We start from the raw sequence: 23,902 nt of genomic DNA on the forward strand, positions 1-23,902 counted from the left end.
CGATCGCTCTCGCTGTTACTGCCCGAATCCCCGTTTATTCTCCTCCTCTTTTTCTTCTCCTTTTCTCTCCCCCTTTTCGCTCCGGATCTTGCGATGACATTTTCTATTTCGCCCTCTTAGGGGTGATTCACTACTTAGCGTTAGTGGGTACACGGTTAAGGTGGAATAACCGGTCATGTACCAAATTATTCCACCTTTTGGGTACTGCATGCTGAGTCTCACAAAATATAATCTTGTTAGTTTTTTTTTTGTCTCGTATTTATATGAACAAACTTTAAGGCAGTTAGTCGGCTTATTGTTACCGTATTCGGTAACAACATATATTGCGAAAATGGGAAGACTGCGGTGGGCCGGGCACGTAGCCAGAATTTTGGACAGCAATAAGGTGAAAATGGTCCCCGACAACGATCCAACGGGAATAAGCAGGCGAGGTACACAGCGAGCAAGGTGGATCGATCAGGTGGAGGACGATTTGCGGACCTTCCGCAGACTGCGTGGTTGTCAACGTGCAGCCATGGACCGAGCAGAATGGAGAAGACTTTTATGTACCGTACAGGCCACTCCGGCCTTAGTCTGGTAATAAATAAATCAACCGTCTAAGACGAGTTTAGTACTTTCCATTTACTTCCACTAAGTTTTGTTATCTTTGCAGATATGTATTTCGACCTCAACTATGAGCTTTAAATACGTATCTGCAAAGATAACATAACTTGTGGAATTAAATGGAAGGTACTAAACTCGTCTTAGACGGTTGAATACATTCCACTAAAAAGAGCTTAAAATATTTTTTCCAATAAATAAATGTGCTATCCGTCAAAAGTTACGTCGGAGTGCCGACACCCGACCAGTGCCGGCAACCGACCACCTTCCCCTACATGGCCGTTACAAGCAGAGAGGATTGCTTAGTTTTGCACGTTGGACTCTTCTTAGAGCTGAAGTGAACTGAATAGTTTTGGGGTCTTTCACAAATTACGTAATGCTGTACGGGGAGGGAGGGGGTCAAGCCGAGTGTTTAGATCCACACAAAAAATATTAAACCTTTCGGGGTGGGTGGGTGGTCCCTCGTAACACTTTTTGTATGAAAAGTCCAAAATAACTAATTTTTGCAAAACGTAATTTTAGAAAGAACCCTTTGCTTGGCTATGCGTTCGTCTGGCGAAATACTTAAGCAAATCAAATATCTCGGTGTGATAATGGACAAGGCACTGACATTTTGATCTCGTTGTGAAGATGTGATTTCGAGGGCGAACAAGCAACTTGGGTTTATTTTCAAGATGTCCGAAGGTTTTCGTGATCTTCTCTGCCACAAATCACTCTTCTGTGCTTAAGTTCGTGCCATTTTGGAATCTTCGTTAAAGGTATGGTGTCCATGCAGTAGGAATTGGATTGACCGTATTGTAGCAATCCCGGAAAGATCTTTGAGACGGCGAGATTTCCGAGATATGGACAACATGACCCCATTAGGTTTATGGTATCCAGGTTCAACGATAGGTTCCAGCAATTCGACTTTATTACCTAGGCTAGGTTATCGTATACTGATCTATAATGTACTGTGCGGTTTGTATATAGATCCTTATGTTAAGGAAATCACATGAGAAGAAGGCGAAAACTGCTAATGCGTAAGAAATTTGGCAAATATTTTTATTCATGTTTCCATATAATGTTCGTGGTTCAGTTGAACTTTAAAAACCCATATAAATCCACCCACAGTGAGATTTTGACCCTTGCTTGGTTATAAGGCAATATTTCCAGACTCCAGTATTTGAAACGAGATAAAACTACTCAGCGTGCCACGGTGATTTACCGTGAAAGTGACAGAATAATTGCCTACCCAAAGGCGGATGTCATGGGTTGAGTGACAACTCAACGAATGATAACGTACTGTACTTCATGCTGCCTAGCTATAAGGCGCTCGCCAGATTGAATAACTATTGTAACATGGTTAGTAACTATCGTAGCGCTGGTTGCACATATTTTACTCGTAATTTCCAGAGACCTCGATATTAATTAATCCAGAACTAACTAAATCAGTCATTGATCTGAGCGAAACTCAATAGCGTTCAATAATAACATATATTTCGCCTTATGGATGCCTAATTTGGTAAAACTAAACTTGTTCAATACCTTAAAAATGAGCGAGATTTTTATGGTAGTAAATTTCAGAATTTGCACACATACGCACACATACATGCATACAAGTGATCTATTAGTGTCTCAAAACATGCTCACATTTGCTATCTAGCTTCCACTGAAGACATTTTTGAAATCCCTTTCAATTTTTACGTTTTTGCTTTTCTGAGAAGATTTTTTTGTACATGCTTCTATATGTTCCTCAATTAAAATCATTTGTTTCTTTGAAACCAATCAGAAAAATAGGCATAATTCCATGTCATATCATTTGTTATAATTATATTTTCAATGGCAAAGTGAATTTGCTTAAAATACCATACATTTTATTTAATAATTCACGAGATTTCTTAATAGATTAATACGTAACACACCTGCGTAACGCATACAAAGTGAAATTATAGACACTTCCGAAGGAAGGGTCAAAAAGTCAAGTCTTACCGCCATACTATAATGACGTTACTATAATTTTATGATACTGTCATGCCATCTTTCAACTCAGCCCAAAAACGAAGCATAAAGCAAGTATAAATGTGTGTGCGCTTTAAGCTCTCCCTCTCTCATATAACCTGCCTTGGTCCTACATAAGGGAAAGGGTTAATATGCACAAACCAATAAAATTTTAAATTCTTTGTTTCTCCGTAGATTTTTGTTACATTATGAGCGAGGCTTTCGCCAGCCAAGTGAATAAATCTTTTTGGAATATTCAGATAAGCAGAGAAAAAGTAGCTAAAAGATCAAATTTTACTTGAAAATAAGTTTCAAAAGAAGCGTTAATTCAAAATAAATTGGAAAACGAATAATTTTGTTATTTAAACCCCATCCCTTTTTGGTTTCTGAAAAAAAATCGGTTCAAGTTTACTTATTATAGTTTATCTGCGTGAATACAAATTTGCTGATGCATGTTGAATAATTACAAATATGTGTAGGAGTTTGTTAATTTTATTTCAAATTGATAATCTTATGATTTTTGCGTTGTTTTGTCAACTAAATCTATTTCTCTGTTGTCATTTTTTTATCAAAACAATATCTTTTTTCAAATAATGGAACATTCAAGACAAAATATGTTTGTTAAATTATTTTATTGATAAACATTTGTTGAGAGTTGAGTGTGTCAATAGCAAGCTCAATTCACAACTGACGATAAAGCATTTAAAGTATGCGCTGTCGATCATTGATTATATGCCAATTTTAATCGAATACTTACTAACCTTTAATTGAATAATTACAACCCTCTCGTTTGCAACTTTTGCCTGTATTTTAGACAGAGCTTGATATTACTATGCATTCATTTACAGTCACCTCGGTTACCATTGCATTTTGCCTGAAGCTTAAAAACAAACAATTGAAGTGTTCACTCTATAGAAGGCTCCCCCCGAACCTAAGCGATTCCATCGCCGCGACTCTATCGCTGGGTCGTTGCACGCAATGTTCCATGTACACTTCCATATAAACGGCGACTGAATTGCTATTCAACGAAAAAGTAAAAGAAAATGTTTACAAAATTTCAGGGTGCATATTATACTACATAGCCCATTATAATTGGTAGGAAAAAGTGCCCTAATCACAATTCAAACATATCGAACTGACGTTTCTTTCTCCAGCTGTGATTCTTCATGTAGGTATGTAGTAGCAAAAGAGAGAAGAGAGATCGGTCGGGAGCATAAATATCAGCATAACTCTGAGCATAGTGGAAGCGTCATGATATTCGTCTTGTCCATCCCACTCTAGCATAGGTGCAAAAACCATCGCCTCTTTGGAGAAGAGCATGTATTGTGCATGCTGTTCTTATACATATTCCGTGTATCGCATATGAATTCATTCACACAACGATATAGCATATTGCCCTAGAGGTGGATACAAACGAACAGTTAGACATTTTTGTTTTGTTCATACCCTCATTCTGCGCTGGATAGTTTACACCGCGACAACGCACGTCCTTCTTCGGTTTAGGGAAAATAGTCCCATTCAAATTTTAAACTCTACTGCCCAGTACTAATTCCATGTCACTTGTTTACTTGCTGCAAATTAAGGTCTCTAGTTGGATGAAAATCGGCATTAGCAGAATCGTTTTTACTAGCGTTCGCGGTCAGTTGTGAGCAACGCAGATATCCGTCGCCGCGACACGCAAGTGAAATTTGTAATGACTGTAATACGGTGCAGTCAATATCATTTTCAGTGAAACAAAAATCGATTTGGGGTGAAGCCTTGTGATGAAATTTCTGTTCTAAAGAAGATACCTCGGAGAATTTAATGCGTTCGTTTCTTGTGGAAAGCTGTAATCAATGAGTGTAGAAGCGATATGAGTGTATGAAGAATTCATTTGATAGTTAAATCTGAAATTGAGCCCCAATTACATCAACAGCCATTTTTGTGATAGCATTTAGTTATGGGTGATTTCTTGAATGTTCAAAGTTTAGTATTCGTTCGAAATGCCGCATAAGAAGTAATCAGCTTAAAAATATTTTGAAGTGCTCAGTGGTTTGATAAAACGTTAGTCTAGTGTTTCGTTGGAGTCGCATATTCCCGAAAATCTATCAAAGTGGAACATCCTAGTATGAAAACCCGTCTCACGACACTGACATGGCGAGGTTCAGCATCCGTGGATCCTAGGTTCTCGGCATCGATGCTGCCTTGGTCCATCGCGGATATCAGGAACCACGAGAGTTATGTAACGGTAAGATATGCAGCTCCATGTTGACGGTTTACCCAAAACTTCATCAAACCATTTTTTTTTCTAAACTGGTTGGCTGTATAACCCCGGGCTGACTTTGAAGTGCTACCGTTGGAACAGATTTTCATTTCCTTCCATACGCTAGTGCACACTGTGCACAGTCTCTACATACAAATATTGATTTTCTCAAATCGCATGGCGAGAGTGCTACCAGCCAGCCTTTCTATTCTTGCAAACCACACTCGTTTTATGTGAAACACAAATAGTGCACAAGCTGAGCCTACCGGATTATTTAACCAATGCATGTACGGATTACAACTGCATTGGTATCCATTTCACCGTAAATAATTGAAAAACAAAAAACAAATTAGTTACGGCATAGAGGACGATTTTTTTGCAAATCATATAATCATGTTTAGAAATGCTGATTACAAAGGTACATAATTTTATTCTATGAACACTTTAAAATAATCTAAATAAATTTGGCACTAAATGCTTCTGATTCTATTAGAATAATTGTACCGGTTTAGTGTTCTATTAACCACCCAGTTAACATATTTATGTTTCGAAAACAATCTATCCGTTTCAATTAAATGTACAAAGCCAGTAAGTATACAATATACATATATCTTATCAAAACTAACGAACCCCTCCTGACTCGCTAAAGTGGCCAAAAATGGAGCCCTGATTAAAGCCAAACCTAATAAGAATGATTTGTTCAATCTAATGACTACACTGATATCCTAACACGCTTTGGGTCGACATTCTGGCTTCGTGCACAGCCCACTATAATTTCCCGGTTCCAGTGTTGGTATATTTCTCCCAACACACGATCTAATTCAAGGTTCATTCGCCTTTTTCGATTTTCTTTCGTCTGTGACTCGCCAAGTACCGTAATCCGGGGGAACTTTGATCGCCGGGGTAACATTTATTAGTTTGACCATTTTCAAGAAATGAATAAAATATTATTTTCTGATATTACAAGTACTTACTGTGAGTTAGGTATCCTAATCTTGACTAAACTTGCTGCTTTTCGGATGAATTTGAATTTATTTTTCGCCAAAATTTGAAAAATAAAATCAAATAAATTAAACTCGCACCTATTATGTGATAAGTAATCTTATTTTCTTAGTTGATCCATAGTTTTTGTTTCGAAATTTGGATTTGTATTGTTAAAAAACTTGATAATTGCACTGATCCCTTTCTCGAAACAATCGATGTACATCACCTCAGCGTAAGAAATTCCAACTATAATTGTCTGCCTTAAGGCGTTTGCAGACGCTTGCTAAATAGATAAATGATTGATCAAAATTATTTCATATTCAAAAATAAAAAAACTCGACAATAATATTAAAAAAAAACCCAGATTAATCCAACTAGCGGCGATGATGCCTTTAACGTGCATCGTGAAATATATTGAAAAAAAATCACATAAAAAATGTCGAAAAAGCACTTAAGTGTAATAGATCGCATTTTTCCTATCATTTTGCATGTTTTTTGCATTAATTACTATGCATTAGCACAACCCTTGAAAAAAAATTCCAAAGGGGGATCTTTGGGAAAAAATCCAAATTGAAATGTCCGATCGAGATAATTTCAATAGCAAATAATGTGACCGCATTCCCCATCGAATGCAACTTGTTGCGAGTAAAGATCAGATCATTTAGAAATGGGGCACTTCCAAATGCGTGTATTTTTTTAACTTTTAGTTTGTTCGAAAAACTTTCTAAGAATGGAACAAAAGTTATATTATTTTATTTCATATGAATGACTGGGCAGCAGGGACTATGTCCAAGGGCTTGACGATCCCCAGGCCATCTGCGAGTTGTGGCGCCTGCCTAGGATGTGGTGGGGTTTGACAGTGGGCCCTGTTAAACCTCTATAAAAGCTGCATGTATCCGCAAGTAGGCTCCGCCAAAGCGACCGTGTGCCGCTCAAAGCGCACAAGCCCAAGTCCTGGTGTTAGGTGGGACGCTAAACAGCCCTGACACGACGGCCCTCCGACGAGACAGGAGGTTTGCGCAGGCCCAATAAGCCGCCTTTAAAAACAACTATTACGAACGACATAGAAGATAATACGACTCGATACAATCGGCAACGACCTAGGCGACGAATAAAGGATCACGATTGGAAGCTTGGAACATGGAACTGCAAGTCGCTAGGCTTCGCAGGTTGCGACAGGATAATCTACGATGAATTACATCCCCGCAACTTCGATGTCGTAGCGCTGCAGGAAATCTGCTGGACAGGACAGAAAGTGTGGAAAAGCGGGCATCGAGCGGCTACCTTCTACCAAAGCTGTGGCACCACCAACGAGCTGAGAACCGGCTTCATAGTGCTGGGAAAGATGCGCCCACGCGTGAGGATAAAAAGCCGTTTCTTCAACTATACCATCATCAACGTGCACTGCCCACACGAAGGGAGATCCGACGACGAGAAAGAAGCGTTCTATGCGCAACTGGAGCAGATATACGATGGATGCTCACTACGGGACGTCAAAATCGTCATCGGTGACATGAACGCTCAGGTAGGAACGGAGGAAATGTATAGACCGGTCATCGGACCGGATAGTCTGCACACCGTATCGAATGACAACGGCCAACGATGCATAAACTTTGCAGCCTCCCGCGGAATGGTAGTCCGAAGCACTTTCTTCCCCCGCAAAAATATCCACAAAGCCACATGGAAATCACCTAATCAAGTAACGGAAAACTAAATCGACCACGTTCTAATCGACGGTAAATTCTTCTCCGACATCACGAACGTACGCACTTACCGCAGTGCGAATATTGAATCCGACCACTACCTCGTTGCAGTATGTCTGCGTTCAAAACTCTCGACGGTGTACAACACGCGTCGGAGTCGTCCGCCGCGGCTAAACATTGGGCGGCTTTTAGACGGTAGACTAGCCCAAGACTACGCGCAGCAGCTGGAAGTGGCACTCCCAATAGAAGAGCAGCTAGGCGCAGCATCTCTTGAAGATGGCTGGAGAGATATTCGATCCGCCATTTGAAGCACCGCAACCGCTCCACTAGGCACGGTGGCTCCGGATCAGAGAAACAACTGGTATGACGGCGAATGTTAGCAGTTAGTTGAGGAGAAGAATGCAGCATGGGCGAGATTGCTGCAACACCGCACGAGGGCGAACGAGGCACGATACAAACGGGCGAGGAACAGACAAAACTTGATTTTCCGGGGGAAAGCGACAGCAGGAAGAACGAGACCGTGAAGAGACGGAGGAGCTGTACCTCGCTAATAACGCACGAAAGTTCTATGAGAAGTTGAACCGTTCACGTAAGGGTCACGTGCCACCGCCCGATATGTGTAGGGACATAAACGGGAACCTTGTTACAAACGAGCGTGAGGTGATCCAAAGGTGGCGGCAGCACTACGAAGAGCACCTGAATGGCGATATGGCAGACAACGGTGGCGGTATGGTAATGAGCCTAGGAGCACGCGCGCAGGACATGCGACTTCCGGCTCTAAATCTCCAGGAAATCCTGGAGGAGATCGGCCGGCTGAAAAACAACAAAGCCCCTGGAGTTGACCAACTACCAGGAGAGCTGTTTAAACACGGTGGTGAGGCACTGGCTAGAGCGCTGCACTGGGTGATTGATTACCAAGGTTTGGGAGGATGAGGTTCTGCCGCAGGAGTGGATGGAAGGTGTCGTGTGTCCCATCTACAAAAATTGATTGTAGCAACTACCGCTCAATTACATTGCTGAACGCCGCCGGTACTCTCCCAAATTTTATGCCGCCGACTAACACCAATTTCAAGAGAGTTCGTGGGGAAGTACCAGGCGGGATTTATGGGTGAACGTTCTACCACAGACCAGGTGTTCGCCATACGTCAGGTATTGCAGAAATGCCGCGAATACAACGTGCCCACACATCATCTATTTATCGACTTCAAAGCCGCATATGATACAATCGATCGGGACCAGCTATGGCAGCTAATGCACGAAACAGATTTCCGGATAAACTGATACGGTTGATCAAGGTGACGATAGATCGGGTGATGTGCGTAGTTCGAGTTTCAGGGGCATTCTCGAGTCCCTTCAAAACGCGTAGAGTGTTACGGCAAGGTGATGGTCTTTCGTGTCTGCTATTCAACATCGCTCTGGAGGGAGTAATACGAAGGGCAGGGATTGACACGAGTGGTACGATGGAAGTCCGGAAGACCGTCCAGTTATTTGGTTTCGCTGACGACATTGATATCATGGCACGTAACTTTGAGAGGATGGAGGAAGCCTACATCAGACTGAAAAGTGAAGCTAAACGGATTGGACTGGTCATCAACACGTCGAAGGCGAAGTACATGATAGGAAGAGGCTCAAGAGAGTTAATGTAAGCCACCCACCACGAGTTTCTATCGCTGGTGACGAAATCGAGGTGGTTGAAGAATTCGTGTACTTGGGCTCACTGGTGACCGCCGATAACGATACCAGCAGAGAAATTCGGAGGCGCATAGTGGCTGGAAATCGAACGTACTTTGGACTCCGCAAGACGCCGAATAGAGTTCGCCGCCGTATCAAACTGACTATCTACAAAACGCTTATAAGACCGGTAGTTCTCTACGGACACGAGACCTGGAGGATGCTCGTGGAGGACCAACGCGCATTGGGAGTTTTTGAAAGGAAAGTGTTGCGTACCATCTATGGTGGAGTGCAGATGGCGGACGGTACGTAGAGGAGGCGAATGAACCACGAGTTGCATCAGCTGTTGGGAGGACCATCTATCGTTCACACCGCGAAAATCGGAAGACTGCGGTGGGCCGGACACGTAGCCAGAATGTCGGACAGTAATCCGGTGAAAATGGTTCTCGACAACGATCCGACGGGAACAAGAAGGCGAGGTGCACAGCGGGCAAGGTGGATCGATCAGGTTGAGGACGATTTGCGGACCCTCCGCAGACTGCGTGTTTGGCGAAGTGCAGCCATGGACCGAGCTGAATGGAGAAGACTTTTATGTGCAGCACAGGCCACTCCGGCCTTAGTCTGATAATAAATAAATAAATTATTCCACGAACGGTGTTTGGCATTGAAGTCACCAATTATGAAAAATTTGGATTTGTTGCGAGCTAGAATTTGAAGATCAGCTCTCAACAAATTCCTTTGCTGCCCATTGGATTGGAAAGGCAAGTAGGCAGCAATAAAAGAGAAGTGTCCAAAATTTGTTTCAAAAGAAACTCCCAAGGTTTCGAAAACTTTGGTTTCAAACGAAGAATATAATTTATGTTTGATACGTCTTTTAATGACAATGGCGACACCACCACAGGCGCTGTCAAGACGATCATTTCGGTAAATGAAATACTTTGGATCTCTTTTGGCAATGAGCACATTATGAACTGATAGGAAGTTGAATAATTCATCTGCCTTACCTTTTAAAGAGAGGGAATTCCAATTTGAAATTTCCAAAGAATTATTTGGATCCATTAAAACGAAGTCCAATAACAATTTTTTGAGTAAATTTGATACCAACCTGAACAGTTTTGGTATTTGCTTTAAACATTGCATTAATCATGTGATGCAATTGTTCATTTAGAAAATCAAAGTCGGAAGCAGTCAGAACGAATGTTATTTTTCGTTGAAGAATGGGTATGAAAATCATTCATCGTCGGTAAATGTTCAGGAATGAAATTTTGCCTGCCTGCAGCGATGCATTAGAATTCGACGAACTGCTCGTTACCCGGTGAGAGGTAGGAGCAAAGTTTGTTCGTTGAATGTGATGGGTATGAATTGCTCGACCGGCAAATGATTGCGGATTTTGAGCGTTTGAAACAATTTTGCACGGGAATTCAAAACATTTTTGCGTGAAGGGCATTCCCAGAAATTGTATTTATGATTGTCCCCACAATTGGCACATTTAAATTTATCGGAATCTTCTCTCACAGGACAGGCGTCCTTGGCGTGAGAGGTTCCACCACAAATCATGCATTTAGCATTCATGTGACAATGTTTAGTTCCGTGACCCCACTTTTGGCACTTACACTTTTGGCAGTTTTGTTAAAGTAAACTAAATAAAATTCTTGAGAAATACCCCTCTGGGAAGTACCAGAGCAAGATTTCTTTTTCATCAGGGCTTGGATGAATGAAGCAATGAAGCTGAGGACCGATGCTTCAGCACCAGATATACTCCCGATGAAGGTAGCTTCATGAGAGAACAGTTTCAATTTGCTTAGTGAAGAATGCTTCCTCGCTCCATATGGCACTGCTGTACGAAACAGCGGGAGAGTGAAATCAAGCACCCGCTTGTGCAGAGAATGTTTAACTCTCTTGCCTCACTTATACTGAGTTGCACATTTAAGTTATAATGAATGTCTAAAAGAGAGGTATATAATGCCTTCTCTCTCTTTCTCGCTAATATGGTTTTGTATTTACACAACACTCATTCGCATCTGAAACACTGGTGATGAACGAAGGAAGCATCCTCATTTCACGCTGCCCTACTGAACGATGCCTCCTCGGCACTACGTGGCTTGTGAAGATTCCACGTTCAAAACTCCCCACTTTCAATGTATAAAACAAATGCTTTGTGTTTGCCTCTTCCCTTGTTCGTGAAGCCAGCAGCATGTCGTCGAGCGCACATCAATCGGTGCACCGAAATAAAAACCTCACTGCGGGCTAAAAATGAAGCATTCGTTAGTTTTTGAACGAATTTTCCAAGGCCTGTTTTTCATCCTTATTACTTGGACTGGTGAAAGTCCAAGTAATTGGGAAATTTAAATTTTAATCTCATCCAGCGATTTATCATCACTGGGAAGACCTTTCAAGACGACTTTGAATAATCGCTCAGTTTTGTCGTCGTATGTGAAGAATTTATGGCGCTTCTCAGTTAAATACTGAAGAAGACGTTTGCGATCGTCAAAGGATCCCGGCAAAACGCGGCAGTCACCCTTTCTGGCAATCTGAAATGAAACCTTGATCCCCTACTCAAAATCTCATTCCTAAAGCCAGAAAACTCGGCAACAGATACCACAATTGGCGGGATCCTTTGCTTTTTCGCATGGATCGAATCACCTATGCTAGAGGTAAATTCGATTTGCACAATTTCGTCATGAAATCATGATTGCTCAGTTCGATAGGAGAAGAATTATTTTGAATGTTAGAGCTAGAAGGAATATCTGAAGTCTCCAGCTTCCTTCTATTTTTCCGCGCTTCGGTCTTGAAACCTTGTTTCTTAGAAGAAAGTGGATAATTCAGCGACTCCCCCTTCCTCTTGTTTTTATTAATGCTCATTGCTGAGCGTGGAGACGTGACCTTCTAAGGGTTTTTTTTCCAGAACGGTGACCATTGCAGGATTACCACCGCTTGTAGGAATTTTACTTCCGCAAACGAGTCCAACGTAAAACGAAGGTACGGGTCCTTGCAAAGATCGTAAGGGGATCAGTAGGTACAAATAGCGCTGAGAAGCACTGTTGAAATAAAAATAGCTTCGGGTAGTATTAAAAACTTCCTTCCGCAAAGATGATGTGGATCATTTGTGTAGAGAGAAAATCGTGGGACATTCACCCACATTCACCATCTAATAATTGCTTAGAACATATTTAATGAATTATACTTGATGGGCTACAGCTCTTCGATGAACCTACGCCGAATGGAATATCCTTCTCCACTGGACTCGATCCTAGGCCAATCGCTTCCAGTCGCCCTGAACATTGAGCGTCCTCAGGTCCTCTTCAACTGCAAAAACCCATCGTGTACGCGGCCTTCCACGAAGCCTGTGGCCTCCTCCAGGTTCTCTACTAAATATTATCTTCGCTTGATGTTCTTCTGGCATACGAATAACGTGTCCAGCCCACCATAGTCTGCCGTGTTGTATAAGCTTAAAAATATCCAGACCTTTATACACCTGGTACAACTCGTGATTCATGCGAGGCCGCCAGATACCGTTCTCCTGTTTTGAATTATATTGTACATGAAAATCCACAAATCTGATTCACAAAATAACAATTAGTACACTGCCATGGTTAATGACGTCGTGGAAATGAATGCAGTCAGTCTGTTTACCAGCATAGAAATATTTGATCTCTCGTTCGCTGTTTTTTTCTCAATAGGGGAAGGTGGGTAGACTTGATCCCCGGGGAGACTTGATCACCCCTTGTTTTATCGAAGACTAAAGTAGTTTTGTTCCAGCGTATTTTTTAGTATTGATCCTCTAGACAAATGACCTTTATGTGGTGAGTTATTTTTTGGATTGACAACCTTATTTATTCTGCAGGGCGATTTGTATGTTTTGACCATCCTAAAGATTTTTTTATTGGCCAAGCAAAATTTGAACAACTTTTCATAACAATGACCAAATGCTTTCATTTTTTCACAGCACAAAGCCATAAATATGCTTAATGATCTGTACTGATGAAAATGTTAACATTCCATCAAAGTTTTAGGATATTTGGATTTGAAGTTATTGCCTCAATATGGGGACACTTGATCCCCCATTAGTCACCCATACAAAAATTTGGCGAAAAAATTCAAAAAATATAAATCTATTCTCAGGTTTCTATTTTTTTGTAAATTTGACAGATTTGATGAAGGGTTGTCAGGAAAAATTATTTATTACGTAGATATCATAAAAAGGGGATCAAGTCTCCCCAAATTTTAAAATTGCATGTGCTGCCAAATTCAATAACAAAAATCGTTCATGTATACGCACAGCAATTCGAAAATTCCGCGTATTTTGAAGGAAAAATATTTAAAAAACCGGAGGACACCTTTCTAATTTTATCAAAGCATGTTCTCGGAGAGGGATCAATTTCCCCCGAATATTTTAAAAGTCGATTTTTGACAGCACTCCAAAAAATCGATTGTGTATCAATAACAACAATAATTTAAGGATTGTCATACATCAGTAAAGTTAAATACTATATTTCTTAGAGAGTCTGTGAGGAAATTGCGTATGTTTATTCATTTTTGGCTGTGATATATCTGAAATCAGAAAAGGGGATCAAGTCTACCCAGTCTCCCCTACTATGTATATTGTATAATGTGGAGCTTTTCTTTCAAAAAAACATGATGTTCCCTTGAAGCTTTACAACATGCAGAGCCTGTTCCCAAGTTACAATTTCCATACTTCTTGGATTTATTCAATTTTTATACAAGATTTATAATGGTAATCACCATAGCTAGTTTCTCAGTTTTATTGGCGCTCTTATTGCTATCAATAAACGCCTCATAAATGTGCTGAAAAAGCATCAAACACCTATTGACCTTATGAGCAGCTCTACGGTTGTGACGAAGAGCGTTATAAATCCGCATCTTGATGGAAACATATACAAACCTGAAAAATATTATTTATCCTCATCATGGTTTTTTTTTCAAAAATCCATTTTATAATTATTTCTGCAAAGTTTTTTTATCTATTTTATAAGCAACATTTTTGTCTCCATTTTCGGCTGATGCATATGTAAACGATTTTTGTTTTCACTAATTTCCTCAAGACCATGACTTCCCATGACACACTCATGCTCCATGTTGTCGGAGCCGATCTTCGCATTTAAGTCGACCATGTAGATCTTGATGTCACCTTTCGAAGCTTTATCCCCAAACATTCTCCTTGTCATGTAACTCGGCAACATCGGTCGGCGCATAATATTGGATTCTCGTGAGGTTCCTAACCCGTGTTCTGAATCTAGCAATGATTATTTTCCCATTAATTGGGTCTCAGTTGATGAGCGCCGCTTTTGCCTAGGCGCTAAGCAAGAAGTCAACTCCTCGGTGCCTGAGACAGGCAGTCGTTCCCTCAGGAATTCCTTAAATAATATAACAACGCCTCGCTGATGAATTGTGCCAGCTTACCTTCCTGGGCTTACTTTAAAACATCCCATGTTCCAATTAGTGTCCTTTGCTTCATGTCAAAAAACGAACTGTTTGTCAAGCTTCGGATGCTAGCTGATGTAAGATGGACAACAGTGCGCAGACTACACTACCAGCTAAGTTCACAACCCTTAACTGGCGGTCGATTGTCATCGGCCGACCAATGGAAGCGAAAGTGTTGGAACTTGTGAGGACCAGAGCCTTGTTAGCCCCTTCGTAGCCCACATAATAAAGAATATTAAAATAAATTTATCTATCTATCTTATAGATTTCTTGCATTGGCGTAAATATGACATACTTTGAATCTGTCCAAAATGAATGAGTCCCAATGATATGTCCATGTGTGTCATCTGAATCCGACAATTTGGAATACATAACTTATGTTTTTGGTCGTTCGAGATACGTTTTTAAAAAAACTAAACAATCGACCTGTCTGCTCGAGTGAAGAAATACGAATGAATTTTATTGTTAACTAATTATTATGGAACCTAGCTGGGGAATACTTTATGCTGATACTGGCAAGAACCATCAATCATGGGCGTCGGTCGCGGCTCCAATAACACCGGTGCGGAATGTGCAAGGTGTTGGTCTCCGGTTACGTCCGGTCCAATGTGGCTAGCTTAGAGTTGGACGCTAACAGTTGCCGTTCCAGCAATTTGACTCTGGTTGCATTTACGTCCGTAACTGGCCCCTCCTTGAAGTCCGAAACGTCCTCGTTTCCGTTTGGTTTGGCACGTTGCTTCTCATGGAAAATTTTTCTGCTCATATAAAATAAAATGGCGATTATAATGGCAAGCAGGCTGACGCCTGATAAAGACATTGACGTTAGTACGACAGAATTCATGGTTTTGACCCTTCCTTCGGAAGTGTCTATAATTTCACTTTGTATGCGTTACGCAGGTGTGTTACGTATTGAGAGTTCAGTGCGAGATTTCTCTTGTTTCGGACAGCAGAACGATGGCGCGATCGGCCGGATTATTGTGTTCTGATTTGCGCGGCCGGTAATAAAAATCAGTTCAGTGCGTGATTTCTCTTGTTTCGGACAGCAGAACGATGGCGCGATCGGCCGGATTATTGTGTTCTGCTTTGCGCGGCCGGTAATAAAAATCAGTTCAGTGCGAGATTTCTCTTGTTTCGGAAAGCAGAACGATCGCGCGATCGGCCGGATTATTGTGTTCTGCTTTGCGCGGCCGGTAATAAAAATCAGTTCAGTGCGAGATTTCTCTTGTTTCGGACAGCAGAACGATGGCGCGATCGGCCGGATTATTGTGTTCTGCTTTGCGCGGCCGGTAATAAAAATCAGTTCAGTGCGTGATTTCTCTTGTTTCGGACAGCAGAACGATGGCGCGATCGGCCGGATTATTGTGTTCTGCTTTGCGCGGCCGGTAATAAAAATCAGTTCAGTGCGAGATTTCTCTTGTTTCGGAAAGCAGAACGATCGCGCGATCGGCCGGATTATTGTGTTCTGCTTTGCGCGGCCGGTAATAAAAATCAGTTCAGTGCGAGATTTCTCTTGTTTCAGACAGCAGAACGATCGCGCGATCGGCCGGAATATTGTGTTCTGTATTGCGCGCCCGGTAGGCCGGTAGTTAGTTTGTACTACTTTTCGCGCCAGATTCATGGCTAGGTAAAATCACTGTGTATAATGAATGGCACGGTCGTATCGCTTATCAGAGTGAATCCAGATCCAACGATGCCTACCAATTAACTAATAATCCTTCCTGTGGTTTTTGTGGAGACGCAGAGGTAAACACGGTCTTCAAATAGCAAAAACCACCTACTAATATTCCTTCCTTCTTCCTAACTGACTACAAGGACGTGGCCGGCGCCGTTATTGATCATTTGAATTTTAGAGTTACTGAAACTTGCACACTGAGAATGCTTGAACAATCCCAGTCAATCATTCAGTTGATTCTTTGTGCAATTTCACTGATTCTGGTCAATCACGGAGTAGCAACCATAGATATGTGTAGTCAGTCAAAGCTAAGCTAAAGCTAAGCTAAGTTACGCAGGTGTGTTACGTATTGATCTATCAAGAAATCTCGTGAATTATTAAATAAAATGTATGGTTTTTTAAACAAATACACTTTGACATTGAAAATATAATTATAACAAATAATATGACATGGAATTATGCCTACTTTTCTGATTTGTTTCAAAGAAACAAATGATTTTAATGAGGAATATATAAAAGCATGTACAAAAAAATCTTCCCAGAAAAGCAAAAACGTAAAAATTGAAAGGGATATCAAAAATTTCTTCAGTGGAAGCTAGATAGCAAATGTGAGCATGTTTTGAGACACTAATAGATCACTTGTATGCATGTATGTGTGCGTATGTGTGCAAATTCTGAAATTTACTACCATAAAAATCTCGCTCATTTTTAAGGCATTGAACAAGTTTAGTTTTACCAAATTAGGCATCCATAAGGCGAAATATATGTTATTATTGAACGCTATTGAGTTTCGCTCAGATCAATGACTGATTTAGTTAGTTCTGGATTAATTAATATCGAGGTCTCTGGAAATTACGAGTATGTACAATATATTAAACCACCGTTACGATAGCTACTAACCATGTCACAATAGTTATTCAATCCGACGAGCGCCTTATAGATAGGCAGCATGAAGCACAGTACGTTATCATTCGTTAAGTTGTCATTCAACCCATGACATCCGCCTTTGGGTAGGCAATTATTTTGTCAGCTTCACAGTAAATCACCGTGGGAATCTGAGTAGTTTTATCTCGGATTAAATACTGGAGTCTGGAAAAAATTCCTTATAATTAAAGCCCCAAACGCAATACAACGGAACGGCGACGGAAACGGAAAGTTTGACAGTTAGCCCATATATTTTCTGACAAATTTGCCGTTTCCGTCGCCGTTCCGTTGTATTGCGTTTGGGGCTTAAGGAAGGGTCAAAATCTCACTGTAGGTGGATTAATCTGAGTTTTTCTTAGAGAATCCAGATGATGTCTATTGTTGATGTGGATTTTTTCGAAACTCATCTCAGGCTCTAGGTCTTTAATTTGGATGTCCAAACCGTCCAGTGGAACGATTGATAACTGACCTGTTTTATACCATTCTTTGTTGGTGAATTCCAACCCATCGATATAGATAGTACAGTTATGGTATTCTATTAAAAATGTGCCAGTTAGAGTTCTGTTATGTATTCCACAAGAAGTAATGATCTCTTGGTTTTTGATTTGCTTGACGACCAAATGATTTGGGGTTAATGGTTTTACCACCGATACTTGGCTTACTTCCTTAAATGAGCAGTTTGCTGGTTTTCCGTTGAGAAGCATTGAGAAACAGCCATCGTTTGTCGAGTTTTGAAGGTTTTTCAAGCTACAGATGTGGTTGCGTCCTATTTCCTGGCAGGGTTTGTTGATGAAGTAGAGATTGAAATCGTTGATGATTGCTATGGTTGCCGGTACCTTCAGCGTCCTATCTTTAATTATCAAAGGTTCTAGTAAGAGAGTTTTATAGGCAAGAGTTTCGAGCGAGGGAATTTCAATTACAAAAATAATCTTAGTTTCATTATGGAAGCTGCTTATTTCAAGGAATTCGTACATTTGATCTACGGTTTCTACGTTAAGCTTTTGGGTTTCAAATTGTTGTATTATAATTTTTAATTCATCAGGAGTCAAAATATCTTTGGATATAACTCTTAATTTGGCTAGCTGTACTATTTCAAAAATGGTTCTAAAGTGATCATTTACATTATCAATTAAAATATTGGTTTTTAGAATGTCTTGTAGAATTATCAAATTTTTCGCTACACCTGAACTAGTTCGTGAATCTATTAGACTTCGTTTGATTTGATCATGGTCCTTTTCTAACTGTCTGATAATTCTATTCATCCTATCTTGAAGTTGGCTATTGATTTGGACTTGTTCGTTATTTTCGTTTATCAAAATTTCGTTATTGGACTCTAACTTTCTGATATTCTCCGAAATTTTTATTAGATCATTATCGTCCAGATTGCCTGTAATTTGTTTTAGAGTAGAACCGAGAAAATTGAACAATCCTCGTCTGTTTCTATGTCTTGGCATTAGGTTGTGAAACAGAGTTTGAGTATTGCAAAATTTTGACTCAAGCATTTTGGTTATATCTGTATAATTTTCAAAACTTTTGATTCCTTGAAGGATAATTTCGAGCTTTGCAAGAATTGGTTCGTATCGTTTCAAGTCAATTGTGTGGTAAATTTGATGCTTCCCAATTTTTACAAAGGTTTTCCCAATGTCTAGTGTTAATAAACCAGGATTTCGTTGGAGATCGGTTATTTGGAGCTAGGGGAGGATCTTGCTGTAGATGAAGAGATGATCACGGCGAAAATGATGAGCGTGGTAGCCTTCATAATGTTGTCCTAAAATTAGAAAAACTTTTATTAGTGAAAATAACTAAATTTATTCTGGTTTAGTACGATAGCTTAAAGCAAAGATGGATTATTTACAGTCTTCAAGGTGCAGCCCCGCGCAAATGTTTATCCGTGCTGCCGCACTCGAATGAACATTCGCTTCGGGCTCGAACGTGCACTCGTAAAAATGAGCATGAACCCGAGCGTAGGCTGGATGCTCATGTTTTGCACCGCGCTCACAGCGGCGCTCGAACATTGATGTTTTCAGCGCAGCTGTGAGCGCCGCTTTGAGCACGGTACAAAACATCGGTTACAATCAACAGACATTGCTTGGCTGGCTTGGCTTAGCATTTTGGTGTTGATTTGCGTAGATATTTGAAATATCCTCAATGACAGAGTATAAGGACATTCTACGAAAAACATAAGCATAAGAAAAGTCCAACTCCGTACTTCTAACCATTTGTAATTGAATAGCCTTTAGACTTGTTGAGAAGAGTTTCAAAAATTCTTTCGGTTGCTTTCCTGTGCAATTTTTTTTCGACTTCGAAAAAGGTGGGAACTTTAAGTTTTATGTAATTTCCTTTAAAAGTCGCACTACTTGCACTGACTTATCTTTACACAAGTGAAGGATTGTGTTATGAATGTGTATATGTACTTGGATTGCTTTTTAAGCGGATTGCATAAATCACTTGATTTTTGACGTAAACTACGTCTAAGGGGAAGACTCGGATACAGGGTGACAAATGAAAATTTCCAAATCCAAGACCGTCACGAAATCATGTAAGATTTTGAACGTTAATAGCGCATTCATCTTTCGATGGATTTTTGAGATTTATATATCAATCGACGCGCAAACTCTCCACGAATTTTCCAGTTATATTGAAACATTTGATTATCAACGTTAAAGTAGGGTATTGGACCATTTTGGCAGCACCTCTTTTTCCCGTTCGCAACGTGAGTCTTATTCGGCCGTCGTTCAGTGTAGTTGGTTTTTGGGCTCTTCTTTTTGTGCGGTGCTTCGCACCAGTTTGCCACAAAAAGTAGGGCCACAGCAGTGACTGCAGTCGGCGATATACATACAAGCGCATGTTTGTGCAAGGATAGGATGATCGATTGTTAGCAACGGCAATGCAATGTCATACTCGCAATGCAAATGAACAAACATTTTCGATTCAAAGATAACTTAGGAAAATGGTGAGCCATTTTATGATAAACTGTAAATTGTTAATAATATTTTTATTATTAAATATGCGCCAAAATCAAAAGAATTCAATTTTAATTCAGGAAGTTTGAATGCACTTCAGATACTCTGTGGGTATATCATGTACAATCATCATTGTAAACGGATATAGCTTCGGAACGCATACTTTATTGAAACGGGCTATAGGTTATAATAGAACTATTACTTTCTAGTTCCCGGATCTAAGATTCTTGCAATTATATTAATAATATGGTTGCACGAGTATGTTATCCATAATGCCACTGCCAGATAGTGGGAGTTAGATTGTAATAAAATAGCACAAATACCGTCGTGCGGGGCTTCTTTTGATTCCGGGGGCTACTTTGGATTTTTTATTTTTTGAAAAAAATAAACGCAAAAAATACCAAATTTGTAACACAAAGTTGCCGTCCAACTATCAACAAGACACCCGATTGGTGATAATGGCAATTTTACAGTAATTTTCGTTATAATTCTTGTTTTAAAATGTCCAAAGTAGCCCCTGATTTTTCAAAAGAAGCCCCGCACGACGGTACCCTATTCCCGTCCGCAGCGTTTACTACTCTGGCGCATCTCAACCGAATGGCTTGGTTTTTGGTACCGTTCTGACTCAAATCCCGAATATGACCCATATCCCGAACACTGGCGTTTTAGCGCCCTAAAACTAAAACCACAGACAAACAGACATAACACTCCTCAAATTCCCATCGTTTACTGATTTACTGGTCAATTCAGATAATCATTAGTTGGCCAATTGATCACTCGTGGCGCGTGCATCGTTTTTGTTCGAGTTTGACGTTTGCTCACTACCGCCATCTGGTTCGTGATTTGCCCAACTAACTGAAATCAACAGATGTCGTTAGTGTTTGAACGACGATGAATTTGATGAGTAAATGTTCAATGTGTTATGTCTGTTTGTCTGTGCTAAAACTGTCATTGGTTTTCCGCACTGAGGATCAAGATAACAAACGAATTCTAACTCCTGTGGAGAAAATTACACGAATAAAGTTAAAATGGGCATTTAAAAGCTAAAGTTCGGAATATGAGTCATGTTCGGAATTTGAGTCAAAACGGTACATGGCTAGTATTTGTTGATTTCTAGTTGGCGCAACCGGGTTTTATCGACTCGCGCTTCTTTGTCGGACTCAACAATACGACTATCCCTTCTCTGCCAACTATTCCTCGTCACTCCAACAGAAGGCGGAGATTCTGCCAAAGGTCCAAGGCTCGTATTCTTCCACCAGTGATGACTCGATGCTCTGACTACCATTGAACAGAGGCACCTGTTTGTCCGTAGCCAGAGCAGAGATTCTTTGCAAGGTCCAGGGCCGATGCGTATCACGGTGTCTCTATGGGGAAATATTATTTTTAAAAAATCAGTATCTCTAAAACACCCACCAATTTAAACCCCCCAAAAATGTATGGAAAAATGACCCCCGATAGAACATTTTAAAAATACACCTACGTGAAAGAGGAAAACCTATACTTTCGTGTAGTGAGTGTTTTAGAGATACTGATTTTTTGAAAATTAGCCTCTTCGGACAAACACACCGTGGTATCGTCTCGCATCTGTCGTAAAATCGCTAAATCGTAGTACACGCACTCACCAGTATTCACCCCCAGCAACACACATATAGCACATCGATCACAGTGACTTATATATGCCCGAATTCTCTCACAATATGGTTACTGCAACAAGATTGGCACAACGTGTGCTGCTTGGGATATCATAACCATGTAACGCTAGTGAGTTATTTTTATTTCAGAATAATATTATTTAATAATCATACTCCACTATTTCCACCTATATATTACTACAAATAAACTAGAATAGTTGTCGAAAATATGGAATGAAACTGAATCCCTACTAATTTTACTCTAAGTCGAATGCAACAGTTGGAATTGCGAAAAGCATTATTACCACTTGGGGTTTTAAAGTTAAAATTTTAAGTTATCGTACCGTCGTCGGGGAGACAACGGGTCAAATGGGGGTGAGAATGGGTCACTGTTTCAACTACATATAATGCTTGTAGAATAGATTTGATGTATCTGAGAACAATAAAATAACTGAATTATAAGTGACCTTTTTGAACGGTTTTGTTATCCGACCTCCAGACTGTCGGTGAGGGCTCGGACGTCACCCCTGACTACGGTATTCAACACTTTTTTATATTTTAAGTTATTGTAATTTGGTTCTAAACCAGTGGCATAAGTAATCAAATGAATTATCTTAAAATATGACTACATTCTTCAATGCACCAAACTGTTCTACGTAGTTTACGTTGGGCGGTCGTGTCTTGTACATAACCCTTCAGTTTTTTAAACGAATTTCGACATTTACGTAGTTTTTCTACGCGATTGTTTTCACAACGTTGTTTTACGCGGATGTACGTGGAACGTATTCCCCTTGCAAAGACCGACCTCCTTGTATTAGATTTAAGCGAGTAGGAACGCGGTTATATTTTAAAATGCCGCTAAAGTTTACGATATTGGAGGACGGTTTTGTAATCCGTGATTTTTTTATCTTCAGTCATTATCAAGGTATATCATCGTAATGTGACTAAGTTGTCCGGCACTGAGGGATTTCTCTCTGTTTGAGATGGAAATGTGTGTACATATTTTGGCAATTTGACAATGCAATAATCAACAATCAGGAGTACTCATTATAGAAGCCTCCATGTGAAATCGAAATTATTGAACAACTAATGCATAAATTTTAACTCACGTGCTTTACTATGTATCTACCTACCAAACAAAAAATACAATTCTATATGTTCAACACAAAACAAAGTAAGTTGACACACAGTCTACAATATCGAAACATTTTTTGGTCTATTGGTCTACATTTCAACTGCAACTTAACCTGTTTTCAACTAAGGGTTCCCTATTAGCATTTAAAGTAACCGTTATAATTGAGGCTTTTCTATGCCTGCCATTGTATAAGTAAAGAGCTAATCGCTCGAATTACGATAAAAAAATAATTTATTTCTAACCAAATAAAATTAATTACATTCAACTTAAATCCACACTTCAGACTGGCTGATTTTCTCTTGCACAACTAGTTTTATATAATCACTTCTGCAGCGTCAGCAATTCCTTCAACTGGGTTGATCGTCCTCTGTTGGGTTCACGGGTCCGATAGGTTGGCTACGTTGCGAGTGTCGTCCATGTGCGTAGGTCATCAATAATTGGAATTGGTTGCATCGGCCGAATGTGTCTCTATGCTGGTGGCGGGTTCCGTCATAACGTCTCCCCCCTAGGTTTCAAGCGTCCTCGGTTGATTACTTGGTTTCCCGTAAAATACAGATTCGGGTCTTGGAAAAAGTGTTTCCATGAAACGAAACGGTTTCTCTCTCTGGTCTTCTTTTGAATCGTCGCTAGCTGGGTTGCTGGAAATACTTAACGAAACGATATCCTTTTTATCAGTTTGGTGAAACTGATTTCTGTGTTGAATTTTGTATCTACGAATACAGAAAATGATTAACGGTAACAAGATTAAGGAAGCGAGAGCTATTGCTCCTAGCATGTGGGAACCGGCAATATGCAGTTTGAGTTTCTTTATTTCTTCCAGGTTTTGTAGGTTCATCTGGTGCACCTCTTCAATATTTGTATTCCTTTTAGATACCTCTATTTCCTTCCCAAAAATGGGTGTGAAATATTCTTGCTGTTTTATGGCTTTTGGGTTGCCCTTAAATGTGGTGTTTTGCAC

General features: G+C 40.2%; 1 protein-coding gene across 2 annotated transcripts in view; it reads left to right on the top strand.

Moving 5' to 3' along the window:
* The first annotated feature begins 4,038 nt into the window (after positions 1 to 4,038).
* The window catches only part of LOC134219277 (TBC1 domain family member 4), a 127,388-nt gene continuing 107,524 nt past the window's right edge, over positions 4,039 to 23,902 (top strand). For both annotated transcript variants that reach the window (XM_062697996.1, XM_062697999.1), the window contains exon 1: positions 4,039 to 4,804. In XM_062697996.1, the coding sequence (XP_062553980.1) occupies positions 4,685 to 4,804 (120 nt within the window). In that variant the 5' untranslated portion in view covers positions 4,039 to 4,684. The remainder of the gene's footprint in view (positions 4,805 to 23,902) is intronic.

The sequence above is a fragment of the Armigeres subalbatus genome, chromosome 3, assembly GCF_024139115.2.
Source record: "Armigeres subalbatus isolate Guangzhou_Male chromosome 3, GZ_Asu_2, whole genome shotgun sequence".
Classification (NCBI taxonomy): Eukaryota; Metazoa; Arthropoda; class Insecta; order Diptera; family Culicidae; genus Armigeres; species Armigeres subalbatus.